Source organism: Myotis brandtii, unplaced genomic scaffold (genome assembly GCF_000412655.1).
Source record: "Myotis brandtii unplaced genomic scaffold, ASM41265v1 scaffold446, whole genome shotgun sequence".
Classification (NCBI taxonomy): domain Eukaryota; kingdom Metazoa; phylum Chordata; class Mammalia; order Chiroptera; family Vespertilionidae; genus Myotis; species Myotis brandtii.
The window spans coordinates 287,348-305,034 of NW_005367057.1; the positions used below are offsets into that span (position 1 = coordinate 287,348).

At 44.2% G+C, this 17,687-nt stretch overlaps 1 protein-coding gene across 2 annotated transcripts in view; it reads right to left on the minus strand.

The window, feature by feature from the left end:
• Nucleotides 1–1,341: 1,341 nt before the first annotated feature.
• Nucleotides 1,342–17,687, minus strand: part of MCOLN2 (mucolipin 2) — a 38,157-nt gene continuing 21,811 nt past the window's right edge. For both annotated transcript variants that reach the window (XM_014546427.1, XM_005874584.2), the window contains 6 exons: nt 16,858–17,007; nt 14,939–15,040; nt 14,711–14,833; nt 6,852–7,058; nt 5,144–5,265; nt 1,342–2,127 (listed from right to left, as the gene is read on the minus strand). In XM_014546427.1, the coding sequence (XP_014401913.1) occupies nt 2,091–2,127; nt 5,144–5,265; nt 6,852–7,058; nt 14,711–14,833; nt 14,939–15,040; nt 16,858–17,007 (741 nt within the window). In that variant the 3' untranslated portion in view covers nt 1,342–2,090. The remainder of the gene's footprint in view (nt 2,128–5,143; nt 5,266–6,851; nt 7,059–14,710; nt 14,834–14,938; nt 15,041–16,857; nt 17,008–17,687) is intronic.

The following is a 17,687-nucleotide window of genomic DNA, read 5'->3' on the forward strand; positions in this document are numbered from 1 at the left end:
ACCAGGCCAGCAGAGGAGGGCAGTTGGGGGCCATCAGGCTGGCAGGGAGGGCAGTTGGGGGCAAGATCATGCCAGCAGGGGAGGGCAATTGGGGGTGACCAGGCCTGCAGGGGAGGGCTGTTGAGGCAATTGGGCTGACAGGGGAGCAGTTAGGCGTCAATCAGGCCCGCAGGGGAGCAGTTAGGGGGCAATCAGGCAGGCAAGCAGGTGAGCGCTTAGGAGCCAGCAGTCCCGGATTGTGAGAGGAATGTCTGACTGCTGGTTTAGGCCCGATCCCACAGGCCTAAACCAGCAGTTAGACATCCCCTGAGGGGTCCCGGATTGGAGAGGGTGCAAGCCAGGCTGAAGGACTTCCCCCGCCCCTCCGTCCACAAATTTTGTGCACCTGGCCTCTAGTTGTTCAATAAAACTTGTACAGATAATACAGTTGATAAAGTGACATACTTAAATTTATTAAAAAGAGAAAAAAATGTTTTCACAGATCCAGGGTAACCATGAAAAAAGGTTTTCCTTCCTTAAAGTGTTCTGTCACACTGGAGGGAAAAAATAATAAAAGGAAACATGAAAGCCAATAAAAGAAAAGCATGAGCATGGAAGACCATCATTAATCTTCTATTCAAATGGCAGTCACGGCTGCAGATTACTGGAAAGGCTTGAATAGCAACTCTATTCAGAGACAAATTAAGTATTTTGTACACTCAGAAATAAGTATGTGATCTAATTGCATACCTGATTCTGGAGCCATGCAACTGACTGTAGAAACACCAGTTAAAGGCTCATTAGTTCAAAGGGGAAATATAATTCTTGACATTTTTTTTGTAAGAAAATAATTAAAATTATAATGTTAGCAAAGTATTCTGTATGTACACATGAGTCACTCACTTTATATACACCTAAATGGTATTAACTGGATGATTTTCATGGCCTAGACTTAGTGCAGCCACATGGAGAAAGTGTAGGGACAAGGAGAAAGACAGGGGGCATAAGATGGAAAATCTAGTAGGGGCTTGGCAGGGAGGGGCAGGGGGAAAAGAGAGAGAGCTCTGGGATGAGAGTTCTGTTTAATTCAGATTCTACTCTTCACCAATAATTTTAAAATAGTTGACACATGAGATAGCTCAAGTATGAAATAAAACTATGCATACAGTGATCTTAATCTCTGCAGTCATTGTTATAAATATTTATTGAATAACTTCTATATGTTAGCTCCCACATCTCTGCTGCTTTTAAGAAAATGGGAAATCCCTTTGGGAGACCAGAGACATGATGTGACATGTTTTTTTTTCACTAGGTAGATGTTAAGAGAGTCTACATTAAAAAAAATACTAGTAATTCCATATATTATGATAAAAATAAATTTATTTAGGTAAAAAATGCCATCTCTCCTTGCTTGACAAGGGTAAATCCCCACCCGGTGGAGTCTGTTTGCTAACATGAATGAGCTCTGCTATAGTTTACTTCCACGTGTCATGTGTACAATCAACAATTAGCACAAGTGAAAGGTGTTTCCTATTCATCTCACTATGCCAGTGGTTGCTTCATATCATAATGAAGAAAATCACAGGAAAACAGGCCAAGAAATGTCTTTCTGTTGATTGAAATGTCATCTTTAAATGGTCGAATAGATTTCCAGCTTGAGTCTATAATTTGATATTGCAACCAACTTCATCTCTGTGCAGACCATGACTTAACAAATGTCTTCTAAGCCAAGAATCACTTTTAAAACAAACCCCTATTTGAGGATAAACACACATCTTTCAATGTGTGGTTTTAAACACCATTGTTTTGCACATTTTGAAATGTGATTTTTTTGCATCCCACCATTGTCTTGTCATAAATTAAAAGAATTTCATTATCACTAATCTATTGCACTAATGCCCAGTAATTGCCTATGGTCTATGCTTCATCATCCAAGGGTATAAAAAGGAACTTTGGAACTGCAGTTGTGGTCAGCCAGCTGACAGTCAGTCCTCTTTCCCACTCCACATTAAGCATCAGTATGTTGGACATGCTGGTCAAGCCATTCGGGGTCCCTCTGCATTGTCACTGGATAAGGAGGCCCGGACTTGATTATCTTTGGCAGAATGACTTTAGTTAGTAAATATCAAGTGGTCATCACTTTCTTTCCTACAACAGAAAAGGGGAGGGGGAAGGAGAAAAGAGATTATGACTCAAACATCTTTGGGAAGGAACAGAAATACTTCATATTCTAGGCATGCATAGGTTATCAACATGCTAAGTGGAACATTAAAAAGGGAAAACATTAAGAAGGGCATTTGACATTATTTTTGGTTTGAGCAGATGCTTTTGGCAACTTGGAGGAGCTGTCTACCTCTTTGGGACCCTCCATCTCCTTTCCTTGACAAGCCTTCTTAATGCCCGGAACTGCAGACTATCCTTCACTGCAGTAGAGAAGGCAAAAGGTAAATTCTGCATCTGTTCAACCAAGCACATCTTTCCAAAGAACCACATTACATTAGAGCTGGAAGAGCTGTCAGAGGTCATCTGTTCACCCTCATGACATTGAGGAACCAAGAGGTGTAGGAGGGGTCATGGGACACATTTGATAACTGACAGGGTCCAAAATGAAAATCCAGGGGTTTAAAGATCAGACTAAAGGTTCTGTCAGCGACTGGAAGGAGAATCCATTTGTGGCAGCTGCTGGACTGCTGTCCGTCATGGCCCCGGAGAGAAGGCCCACACACCAATACTCACAATGCCCTTCCTAATTCCTTGGGTTTCTCAGTGAGGTCTTTCTCCAATATTTACTCTCTATTCATAGCCTTCCTCAATTTTATTCCACTCTTTGGCTCCTAGCCTTTAGATATATCCAGGTATAGTTAATGTTTTATGGAGTCAAAGCCATCACTTGTTCTCAAGGCCCAGTATAATCCATTTCCTTCATCAGGCCCTAAGATCTTCATTTACTCTCTGCAAGGTCCTTCAAAAGCCCCCTAGATCTAGGCTTTGATTTGATTACTTGGCTAAAGCTGTTCTAGCTGATTTCACTCATAACTATCTTTTGGTAATAGCCACTCCTGTTTTCATTTTTTTAAAAAATATATTTTATTGATTTTTTACAGAGAGGAAGGGAGAAAGATAGAGAGTTAGAAACATCAATGAGAGAGAAACATCAACCAGCTGCCTCCTGCACATCTCCCACTGGGGATGTGCCCGCAAGCAAGGTACATGCCCTTGACCAGAATCGAATCCGGGACCCTTCAGTCCGCAGGCCGACGCTCTATCCACTGAGCCAAACTGGTTTTGGCCTGTTTTCATTTTTGATATCCTCTTTTTTCAAAACCTCCAACATCCCCGTTTTTCAGTAGATTTCCTTTGGTGGACTCTCCTGTTCCATTTAATTCTTTCATTAAAGACGGGCCTGTCCCTCCTTTTGCATCAGGCATCTTCTCAACAGCCCTTAGCACATCTTAGGGAAAACTGTTGATATTTCTCCCCAGCACTCAGACCCAACCTGATTAGCTAATCTTTAAGTTTACCTCTTACATCTTTTACTTATTCCATGTGGCTGCACAAGAAAACATTTAACAACCTCCTAGGGCTTTTTATGGTGCAAACATCAAAAAAATCAAACACCAAAACCCCATAGGTTACTCTGTAGAATTCACAACTACATTCCAAGATGATTTCTTTTTTTGTTCTGTACAGCTACGTATTAGAAAAGCAACTTAGGGAGACTTTCCTTGTACAAGATGCCTCTTAGGAAGTAGCTGCCTATTAAGAAAATTAATATTCCTTTATCCCAGCTTTCATGGGAACAATTTAATGCTCTGAAAGGATAAAATGTGATTTTAAAAACTTAACTCTTCGCAGAAGACTTCATTTCATATTTACTAGACATTCTTTGGAAATGCTTCAATCAGATCATTTCAAATCCCAAGATGCGGTATGAATTGATTAGCAGGAAATACATCCTGTGGTTTTTAAGCAGCAATTATGTTCCCCATCTTCCTTCAGAAATTTTGTTTAGAGAATCTTTCTCAAAAAACATGGGTAGGGAATACTTTGAGTTAACAGCCTGCAACCCTGACTAGAGATGAAAACAAACATGTGTACAATTAGATATCCTATCCTCACCTGACCCCCATTCTCGTCCCCAAACCACCACGTGGAGGCTTTGCCACTGAGGTCTAGACCAGCGATTTTCAAATGGTGTGCTGCAAGAATTTTTAAAAAAACATGCAATACCTGACTATTTAGTGAGGAACACTGACCTCTTTTCCCTTAAATTGTCAAATTTAAAAAGTGACAACAGTCAACGCAATAGCCATCTGGTATGAATAAATCAAAATTATACCTTTTTTTGTCAGATCAGCAAAAAATATTTTTTTGGTGTGCCGCAGAATTTTAGTAATTAAAATTATGTGTGCCATGAGATGAAAACGGTTGAACATCGCTGGTCTAGACCATTTTCTTAAGTGTCCTGATGAACAGCAAGCAAAGTGCAGTTGGTCACTGAAGAGCTACTGACATGCATTTCCAGCCCAGGCCATGTACAGCCTCCTCTCAGGCAGGGTTCCTGCTCTGGTCAAGAGGAGTTTTCTGTACCACATATTGTGAAAAGGGAAAATGCCCTTGACATTCTGAGAGCTCCACTTCTAAAATTAAGAGTGTTGCCTGACCCATACAGCTCAATGATTGAGCGTCGGCCTATGAACCAGGAGGTCATGGTTCCATTCTCGGTCAGGGCACTTGCCCAGGTTGCAGGCTCGATCCCCAGTGTGGGGCATGCAGGAAGCAGCTGATCGATGATTCTGTTTCATCATTGATGTTTCTCTCTCTCTCCATCTCCCTTCCTCTCTGAAATCAATTTTTTATATATATATATTGACCTCTTACTTTGGCCACATAAGAGTTCACTCTCTTGACTTGAGGGACATAATTCATGCCTTCTCATAATAGTCTCATAATATCCCCATGAGGGTCCAACCATGTCATGTAGCTTTCTACCCTGTTTCATTAGAATTCATTTCTAAAGCCGATTTCAGTGGGAGGGAAGATGGGTTCTTCCCCATGACAAGGTGATTTCTGAGTGTAGTGTGCACCTGGGAAGTACTCTTTGTTAAGGCAGCAGAGCAGCTCCTCTCAGGAGCATGAGGACCTGATTAAACACAATACCGACCTCCTCAGACAGCAGATGCGGGACAGGAAGGCTGAGGACTCTTTCTGATACTCCTCTCGGCTATTACATTCCTTCAGGAACTCCTGAAGATCTGTCTCAGGAAACCCATTCTGCTGGTATTTCTTCAAAAAGTACACAGTGTTGTTACCTTATGTATAAAGCATGAGAAATTGCTCCCTTTGTCAACAAACCAAACCCACCTTTGCTAAAATAAAGCTCTCCCACATTGCTAGGTCAGATCCAAGAACTGATATTAACAATGCTGAATCAATGTCAGTCCCAGAAGGCCAAGCCAGGGCCACCATGGAACTGAGAACAACCCAAAGGAAAACACCTCTGGTGCCAGGGTGAAGCAGGGGAAGGGTGTACTAGTAAGGGAAATAAAAGCAATAATCAGAAGGCTAAAGTTTTAAAACTAATGCAAGACCAGGTAAGACCCCCCCTTCCCCTCACTGCCCATGCAGAACCTGCTTGAGAAGTAATCTCTATTTCCTCTACTTTTATGGAAGAGGGTCACTTCGTGGGGCAGAAGGCAGTAGGTTCTTTCAAGCAGACACAAAAACCCTGAAGCCCTCTCCCCTCACGCTAAGTGAGGTCATCCACCGGGTTATCAAGACTTGGCCCGCTCACAGGGACACTGCCCCATCAAAGGCAGGGACCCAAGGGCAGCAGTGTGCAACAGTCTCTCTATACGCCCAGCCCTGCTGTTAGAGCCACACACCCACTCTCATGTGGAAACTAACCCACCCAGGCACAAAAATGTGCTCAGGAGTATTTCCAATGAATGAGCTTCTTCTGCGTTTAGTCTGAGAAGGTTCAAGAAGAGCACAACACCCCAAGGCACTGACATAGCACCCTTGGTTGCTCCAATGCTGGTCTGAAACAGGATTTCTGAGCACGACCACCTGCTGCTAGATGGGTCACCACCGGAGGCAACAGAGCGCCCTTCAAGCTACAAACCAGTTAAATGGACCCAGACTGAAAGGATACAGAACCCACTACATGGCTCAGGAAGATAGGAAGCTAAACAACACAAGAGCCTTAGTTTTCATCATTTAAAGGAAACCTGTATCACACAAATGGTTGAGTCATCCAGTATACTAGTATCGGTGTTCCAATATCTGAACAGTAGTCAGGATGGTGATGACCCCTTACCACTGACACTTAGCACTCAAAACCTAAGTTCCAGGACAGGCAGGTACACCTGTCAATGCTGTGACCAACAATTGAACTACTTAATTTACTAAACTCAACCCATCTCTACCCATTGCCTTTCTCTTTCCACCACACCTCCAAATCAGTCACCGTGATCTGGGTGACAGGGATGATGTCCTAAATGCATATTTAAAATTAAACTCCAACATCCAACAAGTCTCTTTTCTTCTATTTAAAAACAATTATTTATTAATTGATTTGAGAGAGAGAGAGATATATTAAAACATTGCTTTATTGTTCTTATTTATGCATCCATTGGTTTTTTCTTTTATTTGCCCTGACTGGGGATTAAAGCCACAACCTTGGCATAGCAGGATAATGCTCTGACCAACTCAGCTAGCCGACCAGGCCAACAGTCTCTTTCCTACAAAACTTCAACATTTAAGTAAAATATAGTATTTTAAGTAAGTGGGGGAAAAAGTAGCTTTTTCCTATGCTCCAATCTATATAGGTTTTTCCGTTTTCTTGGCAGGAAATCCTGATAATTACTTACCTTAATGGTGTCATAAGAATCTGTAATAAGCGCAATGAAAAGGCTGAGAATCATATATATAAAAAGGCTGATGAAGGAATATAAATATAGGCGACTGAACAGCCACACCAAGACGCTCTTCTGCTGGATTTGAGCAAAGGTTGCAAACATATCATCACCGTTGACCAGAGAAAACAGACACTCAGAAACTGTATTCAGAGCTACAAACTGAAGGGGGGAAACCAAAGTTAGTTTTCGAGATATATCATCCGAAAAAGCAGAGAAGTATCTATATCCAGTTAGCTTGTTTTGTCGAAGCTATTGTTGTCATTGCTATTATGAGTAACATCCATTTTAAGACAGCTAAAATACCAAAGCAGGAAAACATTATTTAAAACTCCCTTGCGCACTCACTATCTCTTGACATTTCCCTCAGTTTTTTCCTATACATTTTTATATATTTGTAGTCATGTCATCTAACCATTTTGGATCTTGATTTCTTTTTCCCTACTTAACATCATCTTACTTACACTTAGAGAGCATGTGTTAGATAACAGACCTTTCTTTAGAAATGTCAAGTTTAACTATTTCCCTGTCACTAGACATCCCAATAATAGTTGCTATTGTCAAGAGCAATGTAATGAACATTTCTAAGCATAATGTTTTTTTCCTGTTATTGGGTCTAAGTGATTAATATTTTTAAGCCTACAACCTGCTAAACAAACCACTTTCTGAAAGAACTATAGCAATACCATTGTACAACCAGCAATGATGGAAGTGCCTGAGACACAGTATAGGCTCAAGAAAATTTTGCTAAATGAATAGTTTCACTGTAGCCTTTCCAACCACGGGTCGGGGTGATTTTAGCACATTCAAAACAAAAGATGGTCATCAATGGGAGAGGGAAAGATGACCATCATGCCCAATGCCTTCAGGGGCTCCCGGCTAACAGTGGACAGGCCACAACCAACGTATTCCAGTGCCCTATGGGAGAGCTGGGGTGGGCTGTGTAAGGAAAGTGACCCTCAGAACCAGGGCCTGAGGCGGAGTTCACCAGTGAGAGGAGAAAGGGGTTTGCTCCGTGAATATGGGGAAATTCAGTGCTGAGCCTACGAGGCGGCCAGAGAGGCGTGCCTGTGCCACACTGAGAGAGCCTCACTCAGCCTTCCACGTACTTCAAACTATTACAGGCCAGAACCGGGAACCAGAAAAAAACTGCAGCCAGAGGGTGACCTGACCTGTTTCTAAAGGGCAACCCTGGCATGTAGTAGATCTCCTAGACTGGAAACAGCCCAGGGCAGGGACATGCGGCAGGGGTGAGTGCAGAAGCCAGGAATGCACAGGGTCCAGATAAGACTGGAAAAGGAGGAAACTGACGGGGAAATAAATCTAGGAGGGGACAAGGGAAAGGGACTAAGAATGGTCTCAGTTTTAGACAAGGCAGCTTGAGGTGCCAGGTGGAAATGTTGACATGAGGGAGTTGGAGGCATACATCTGGAGTTCGGAGCTGGTCTGAGGGTTGTGTTTCAACTGCAATCCCCAGGCGGCCATCCCAGGGTCTGTGGCTGACAAACTCCTGCCACATCGGCTAAAAACGAACAGCAGATGCTTCATAAACTAACATCTTAGGGCCAAAGGGTTAACATTAGATGGCAGCTTCTAAAGAACAATAATGACCTAACAGGTAAAAGATGGTATGGTTTTCAAAAACACCGAGGGAACAGGTACCTAGAGTTCTGAACCAAATTGTTAGCAGTGGGGGCCAAGTGCCCATTAAGTCAGTGTGGCTTTGGGGACAGCCATGTCCCTGGTGAATGTCTGCTGGAGGCAAAGACCAACAGGCAGTTAGCATAATAAATCCGAGAGAACAGTCAGAAGGCTGGTGGACCTTGGGGCTTTAGCAAGGGCTAAAAGCTATGCCCAGACTGTTCTGTCGAGACAATGGTGGCTGAAGGCATTCTCCTAACCCGTGGTAGGCAAACTGCGGCTCTCGAGCCACATGCGGCTTTTTTGCCCCTTGAGTGTGGCTCTTCCTAAGCCTTAGCAGTACCCTAATTAAGTTAATAACAATGTACTTACCTATATAGCTTAAGTTTAAAAAATTTGGCTCTCAAAAAGAAATTTCAATCGTTGTACTGTTGATATTTGGCTCTGTTGACTAATGAGTTTGCCGACCACTGTCCTAACCTGATCAACTTTTACTGTTTACCAAACCTTACCTTTGATATGTCTGTTTGGTTTGCTAAAGGGCAAATGTATATTCTAGTACAATGGTCGGCAAACTGCGGCCCCCTGAGTGTGGTTCTTCCACAAAATACCACGTGCAGGCGCGCACTTACAGTGCGATTGAAACTTCGTGGCCACACTCAAGGGGCCAAAGAGCCGCATGTGGCTCGCGAGCCGCAGTTTGCCAACCACTGTTCTAGTAAATAAAAAGCAGTAGGTCCGGAGGTTCGGGGAGCCACTCCACCAGAGTAGGTTTCCGCCTGGCTCCCCCCAATGCCTTCTAAATTTATATTTCTTATCTAGTATATCCATTTGTGTATGGCCCCTTCTCCAGATTCTGAATCCTTGCTGCAAAAGGTTGCAGCAAATGTCTACAAAACATCTCCACTTGGAAGTTGTACTACTACTTCATATGCAACAAAATAAAACCTCCCACCCCCTAACCCGGAAACTTGGCTTTCCTTCCAATTGTCCTGCTCCTGGTCAGTAATTTCAGTCTCCTACCAAAGACACATTTACTCCCAAATAATTGAGTACTTAAAACTATGTGTTGAATGGATTACTCTCCCACTCTCTTCACTCTGCGAAGGTCTGCTGCTCCGACGTTTCCCTGACCCAGTCTATCTACTCCACTCTCAGGTCCACACTCACATCTGGATTATTACAGAAACTCTGAGGAAGTCTCCTTCACTCCAGCCTCTTCACCCTCCAGTCCAAGCTGCTGTGGTAAAGTCTAAACTTCACAGAATGCAACCTTCGGGTCATTTCTCTTGCATTAAGATTATACAAAGTCTGGATGCAAAGTAAAAAAATCACACCAAGAAGGCTGGGATAGGCCCGCCTTTGCGTGGCTTCCTTCCATCTCCCCACTGTCAATATTATCTTGTGCTTTTCTCCTCCTACAACACCACACCCATTTCTCCATCTTTTCCTCATGGGATTTATTCTCTTCATCTGATACCTTCTCCTGTGTCCAACAAAGCCAACTTTGAAGGGCTATTTCAAGTCTACCTCGAGACAGATTGCCTTTGCAGCTCTAGTCCCTTCTGTGTAACAGTAAGAATCACAGCGTAAACTACTGCTTGGCCTTCTAATTGGTTTTGAACCCTTCTTCATACTCCAACTGGATGGAAACACCATGTCCGACCCTCCCTCCTCCATGACTGGATGTACAGGGTAAAGTCTGTGACCGGGGCAGTGGACACAAATGTAACCCCAACAGGGACCCTGCCCATGCCTGTGCTGCATCAGCACAGCTCCAGAACTGCTCTCCACAGAGACCTGGAGGGAACATCCAGTTGAGCAAAGCACAACAATATGCAAATTGTTTAACAGTAGGACAGGCAGTTCTCCGAGTACATATTGTCCATCTAGCCTTCAGAAAACTAAGTTAAAGCTGGTTTCTATGGCTAGCAATTACAACTCTAACAGCACCATTCATAATTCATGTTTCTCATAGTTTATTTTGGAATCTGGCCAATTCCTTTGTTTAGTTTCCACAACCCCTAACAGTCTGTGCTTCAGGTTCCAGAATTACAAATAGCTGGTTGGTTGGTACATATCCAATTCATCCCTTCGTTTCCAGTGCCATGACTCAGTGTCAGTTTAGAAACAATACCTGTCTCAACATTCATGTTATTCACAGCTGTTATGCTTCTCTCTCCTTCATGCGGGTGAGACTCATTTTAACCCAGCAAAAAGTCAAAACAGAGACGCAATAAGGTAAGTGACTGGCATACACCCTGTCATTGGTACCACAGGTGGCTGTGAACCAGTCACTTTCAGGGGCCAAACTCCACAGAAGTGAACATTAGAAGTAACCAAAGTGAGGAGAAGTGAGGTCCTAAGGTGCTTCCAGGCCAGAAGGACTGCATTTATAGAGAGTTGCTGTGGTTCTTAGGAACTTGTGAGCCCCTGGAAAGCAGGTACTACTGTCTCTCTGTTTCTTGTTCGGTAACAAACCTGGAGAATCCCTGCCATGTTCTGTGCTGGACCCGGGGGATGCAAGGGGCAATGAGCTATAGTCACTGCCCTCCAAGAACTCAGCCTAGAAGAACCTGACATGCTTGGAGCACAGTAGACATTTAATAAATATTAAATGGGTATTTCCATAAAGAGTCCCCATAGGACCTTTGGGACCACAGTGTGAACCCAAGCATTTGTTTCACAAATGATATTTTTAAATCGAACCAGAAAGAACTTTAAAAAAAAATTTAAATGAAAATATAACTTGCAACAGCTTATGTCAGAGAAGGACATAAAAATCGCATTCAAGAGCAATATTTAGGTTTAATGTTTTAACTGGCTAATAGTTCTTTTGAATAAGAGAGGTACTTGGCTAAAACTAGAGACTTTGAGAGCAGGATGATGTAATGCAGGTTCTGCCACAGTGTTTACCCATGGCATCAGCAAAGGCCAACAATGTTTCGATGCCTTGGTCTTCTCATTTCTGAAATGGGGACAATGCAAGACTATGATTTATTCTTCACAGCAAAGAAGTCCTCCGGAAATGTAAACGTTACTTTAGAGTAATATTCTTCCAGACCTGGTTTTGAATTATTAAACATCAACAGTCTCTAGCCCTTGGTGCCAGACATTTTGAAAGGGCACTGTGCCAAAGTCCATTAGTGCTGGTACCGATACCGGTGGGACACTGCTTGCATCTCTTCCCTCTTTCAACTGGAATCCAATGTCTACCATGAAAACAGGAAGCAAAAATATGGGTCCTGCTACCAGTCAAGCAGCAGTGTACAACTAGTTTTCCTGAGACCTCCTCTTTAGAGTGGCTGTAGAAACATCAATGATGAGAGAGAGTCATTGATTGGCTGCCTCCTGCACACCCCCCACTGGGGATTGAGTCCACAACCCAGGAATGTGCCCTGACCGGGAATAGAACCATGACCTCCTGGTACATAGGTTGATGCTCAACCACTGAGCCACGCCGACCGGGCTAGAGTGGATGGTTTGCTAAAAGAAAGAGTTAGCTTCTACACCTCAGGTGGCTATGATTCTAGATCCTAGGAAATGCTTGCTGTGCTGTCCAGCTTTTGAAGGCTTTGGGTACTACGGAAAGTCTTCTGATTCAACAGAGACTGACTGGCAGAACCTGAATGATTGACAGTTTGAATTAATTGGGGGGATGGGAGGAGAGACACAGAGGGCAGGAAGCATTTCTAACTTCAGACTCACAGAAGCAGCAATATGGAGAAGGAAAGCACGGAGTCCTGAGTCAGACTGAAGCTTTTCTTCTTCCACTGGCTGGTGCATTCAGTAAAGTAACTGAACTGTGCATTTCCCCAGTGGGTGGCGATGGGAGACAGACGCCATAGACGGGCCTGGTAGGCAGCCCTGGACACAGCCCTTATCCCTGCTCCTGTGGGGGAAACGGAGGCAGACGCTGAGACACACAGGTGGGAGGTGCAGCACGCACTATGGTAGCTGCCAGCCACATGTGGCTGTGGAGCACCTCCTGTGTTGTCAGGGTAAAATACACACTGAATTTCAAAGATTTAGTACACACACAAAAAAGAGTGTAATATATCTCAATGCCTACTAGTAAATAAAATATATAATTAAAATCACAATTTTATCTGTTTCTTTTAAAAAATTTTTCAATGTAGCTACTGGAAAATTTGAAGCCACCTGTGGTTCTCATTTGTAGCGCTCGCTGCCCTTTTTTGGGACAATGCTGGTCCAGAGCATCCCAGTCTCCCCCACATCCTTTGAAAGGACAGGATTAAACATATGAACATGCAGTCGGATCCTCAAAGCAAATAGAGAGAAATGAGACTGGTTATGTGGCTCTCCTCTCAGAGTTGATCTATTCAGTCAAACGAAACGCTCGTCTGCAATGGTCTGTTTTAGGCAATTCCAAGAAAAGCCCTACTGGGTATTGGTCAAAGATGGGTATTAGGGTCAGGCAACCTGGACGTGAATCCTATCTCTGCCATTTACTAGCTGTGTAGCCTCAGGAAAATTGTGGGACACAGTAAGATCCCCATTTCCTATGGGGCTACTGGGGGGTTAACATAGCAAGGGAGTTAAGGAACTTGGGTCCTATATCTATCTGGCACATAGCATTCAAGAATGGTAGCTATATTAGTAAAATTCAAGTAGCATTATCTGAGCACCTTCCAGGACAATGATGGGGTAGGGAGATGAAGGGCAAAAGAGATAGGACCACTTGGCCTGAGGCCTTGGAGCCTGTGAATTAAAGCTGAAATCTGTACCAGTAAACTTGGTATTTATTTCAGACAGTGCAACACTGTCCTCTAGTGACAAAAATCTGGAGAAGCATTCAAGAATGCGGCAAGTGAAGAAGAAAAATGTTAATTTTCCTGGGCACTCACACAGTTTGTTCTCCAGATCAGAGAGATTATATCAGAGAGCAAATTTCATCATGACTCAGTGGCAAGGAATAGGGAGAGCAGTGATATTATCAAGCTTTACTATGAACCCAGAGACTGTCACTTTGTTCACTATGCCTTTCCAACAGGAAAACAATGATTCTCTTCGGACGTATCAAATGCAACCCCAAAAGAGGAGGAAGCCTGAATATGTGCCAATTTACTAGGACATATTCAAATAGGACAACACACAGAGCTCGACCTTTCTGGATTGCTCACTTTTTGTGAACAGTGTATAAACCAGATATAAGCATATGTTTTGTTTAAGGCAATTGGAGAGGTCAGAGGTTGAGGCTGAGCTGTAATACAAGCATCAGTGTGACCCTTTGCACTTCACCTCTTTTCTCCTTGCACAGCACCTGAGCCAGGAGAACAGGACCAGGGGCTGCTGCGGAGATTAAACGAACGAGAGGACAGAAATGCTAAGCGCACAGTGTTGGCTGCTGTTATTTTTGTTGTATCTGTGGTTCCAACTGCCAGAGTCCCATGGAAGAAACACTACAAGTTGCAATAACTCCTTTTCCTTCCTTCCTTCCTTCCTTCCTTCCTTCCTTCCTTCCTTCCTTCCTTCCCTCCTTCCTTCCTCCCTCCCTCTCTCCCTTCCTTCCTTCCTTCCTTCCTTCGTTTTTTTGGTTTGAAAACAGGGCCTACCTACTTTCGTTTCTTGACGTTTCCACCAATCAACGTTATTACTTTAAAACAAGAAGAGCACAACTTTGATGTCCCTGAGGTTATGATGCTGACTGAAGCCCAGCAACAATTTGGAATTCTGATGCTGATCTTTTATAAGGCAGAGGCGATGCTGCCATCAAAACCACCATCACAGACAAGACGTGTTTCATTTTAATCATAAACCTAATATGGTCCATTCTGGGCACTCTGTTCACCTTTGTTCTCCTCAATTAATTGGGATGAAAACCCTAATACATTAAATTAGAAAGATTATGTAATAATTTCCCCCATTCTATTTTCATTTTTATTATAGGATCTCATGTCCAGACTTTTCTTATTTGACAACTGGCTGGGTTGGAATGTGGCCCATAAACCAGGCCCAGACAACTCTGAAATGTGCTCTCCACTCCCTCACAGTGGTTTCAACATCCAGTAAAAGGAAAGGAAAAGAAACCGATGCAAAGACATGGCTTTCCTGACGCTGAGGGTATGTGCTGGGGGAGTAGGAAGAAGGTTGTCCTGGAAGCCCACTTCTCAGGTGCCTAATTTGCAGAAGGAAGAACCAGGGCTACACACCTTGTTGTGATAGGGGCCCAATACGATCCAGCCACAGAAGGTGTAACCCAGGTAGATCATCCCCGCGCAGGCGCAGAAGCGAAGCACCTTGGGCAGGGAGGCTTGCATTGTTAAAATGAGCACCTGAAAAGACACCAGCAGCGCGGGGGGCATTACAAAGGAGCTTACTGGAACCCGAAGAAGACATGAATCTCAATCCTATGACACGACCCAATGCCACATCCTTACATTATATTTTTGGAAGTAACCCAGGTATCTGATGACTCCGACCCAGACAAGAAGCGTGGATGTTCCAAGCAAAATGCTGCACAGATCGTAATTTGTGATATTCTAAGGAATGGAGAAACAGATATGAGTGACATATTCTATTCCCCTCAGCTTATTAATCTCACTTTAAGTTGATAGGAAAAGAATGGACTGCCTGCTCTCTATAGGTGAACCTAGGGCATTTAAACTGAAGAGGAGAGTAATAGAGAGCACAGTCCCAAATGTGTTTCTTCTTTCCTTTTAGTATTTCAATTGGCTGAACTGATTTTTTGTTCAAATAATATCCTGAAACAGAAAATGCATTTACTTAGGCATTAAAGAATATAAACTAATGGTGTTTGTTAAATATGAAACGATGCCAGTCAGCTACTTCTGAAAGAAAGCTCAAACGTGATTGACTAAGACAGTTCTGTTCTTGAGGATTACTGGATCTAATTGAGGAGATACACACACAACCACAATCCTATATAATAAAGCAGTAATATGCAAATTGACTGTCACACCCTCGCCCAATATGGCCACCCCCATGTGGTCAAAAGATGGCCACCACAAGATGGCCAGAAGGAGAGGGCAGTTAGGGGCAACCAGGCCAGCAGGGGAGGGCAGTTGGGGGCAACCAGGCTGGCAGGGGAGGGCAGTTGGGGGTGACCTAGCTGGCAGGGGAGCAGTTAGGCATCAATCAGGCTGACAGGAGAGTGGTTATGGGGCGATCAGGCTGGCAGGCAGGCAAGCGGTTGGGAGCCAGCAGTCGTGGATTGTGAGAGGGATGTCCCTGTGGGATCGGGCCTAAACCAGCAGTCGGACATCCCCCGAGGGGTCCCAGATTAGAGAGGGTGCAGGCTGGGCTGAGGGACAACCCCCTCCAGTGCATGAATTTCATGCACCAGGCCTCTAGTTTTAATATAATATGCTAAGTGCAGTGAGAGATGCAGTGCCCAGCTTGTCACAAAGCATTTCCCATGGGCATGACCCAGAGTGGGGCTGGGCCTGGGGGACAGGCTGGGGGAGAGCATTGCAGGTAAATGGACAAAAGACTGAACCAGGGCCCAATGCTAAGAGCCAGAAAGTTGTGCTAGAGGGTCAGTATGGATGGCTCAGTGAATCTCAGGCAGGAGAGGGAGGCAGAGCTAGATGAGAGGACCCTGGAGGCCACTCCACTCAAGGGGGTTCCCATGAGAAGGGACTGTAACAGCAGGATAGAAACTTCCAGGGACTTTCCTCTGACAGCTGTGTAAGTGGATCTGAGGGATGTAAGGCTGAAGGCGGACAAGCAATGAGGAGACGGCTGCAGCAGTCCAGGCCAGAGAGGAGCTGGCCCGAAGGAAGCCAGAGGTCGTCAGGATGGACAAGCAGGAGCTATGTTAGTGTCAGGAGGGAAAGTTAGACTCCCCGATGGACAGCACAGCCTGGAGGGGAGAATATCTGGGTGAAGGGTCAAGACTTTGTCATAAGATCAAATCAACTAAGTTCTATGCAGTCAGGCACCTAGCAGACACTCTAATAGTCCTGCCCTCACCCCCATCTGCCAGAGCACCCACTTGGAAGGACTGGCTCTTGATAGAACTGGTTCATGGGTCACTGCTTCTCCTGCAATTAAAAAAAAAATGAAACCCACCCAAACAACCAATCTTCTCAAACTTCAGTTCCTATGCTCAAGAAGCTGCAAGTTTCCTGGGGATATTCATAGGGATATCATCTCCCCCAAAACATCAGTTTCCTTATGTTCCCTCCACAAGGAATCAGGTCAGAGGAGGCTTCCGATATATGGAAGTGAGAAAAGAGAAAACATGAGAATCAAACTAGTCTCCACAAGGCTTTAATATCCTAAAGGATCATCCAGGATAGAAAGAGCAGCAGACTTAACATGGGTGGCCCCTCACCTTCACTTGAATTTCCATTTTGAGGATGGATCCAATGATTGTCATGAGGTCGCTGATAATCACCAGGACATACCAGCCATTGATGAACTCCCACTGGTCAGCATTACACACGTGTCGCTGGTACTTCTCCAGGAAGAAATTTAGAAATCTCTGCAGCAAACATTTTAAAAAGTATTTCTTACACACCACACTGCCCTCTGGAAGGAGAAGTTAAGTGCCAAACAGAGCTCTCACCTGTAACATGATACGGTGTTACCTACCCAGCTCCATAGATCCATCTCAAGGCTGGAGATTATGCCCACACTTCCCCCCTCACCTGCCCAGCCAGACTAAAGCCTTCAAGTGCCTACCAAGTGAACTCAAAGATTATATGCTTATGCTCTTCTCTCCAACAGACTCTTGTAAGAGCTGGCACACAGTACATCCCAAATACATTACTTTATCACCTCATTCAACCAGACAGCACCCTATGAACCAAGCATTAGTAGCCTGATCTTCCAGAGGAGAGAACTGAGGCTGGGGAGGCGGGGCCAGGATGGGCGCCCAGGCATTCCAGCTCCAGTGTATGTGCTCCCAATGCCCACCCCCTCTGCTTAGGCAGAACCAGGACCCTGACCTGGGATCAGAGTATCAGGGGACTTGCAGGGAAGGGGCAGTAAGACAAGCGGATATTTACAAAATAAGTTGACAGAGGTCAAGAATGAGAACAATAGAATGAAGACTGTTTTCTTGCTCCACCAATGGCATGCTGATGACTTCATGCACCTGTCCCCATTCTGCATTTCCACACACGCCACAAACCAGAGTAAGATTTGTGGGGAGCTGGGATA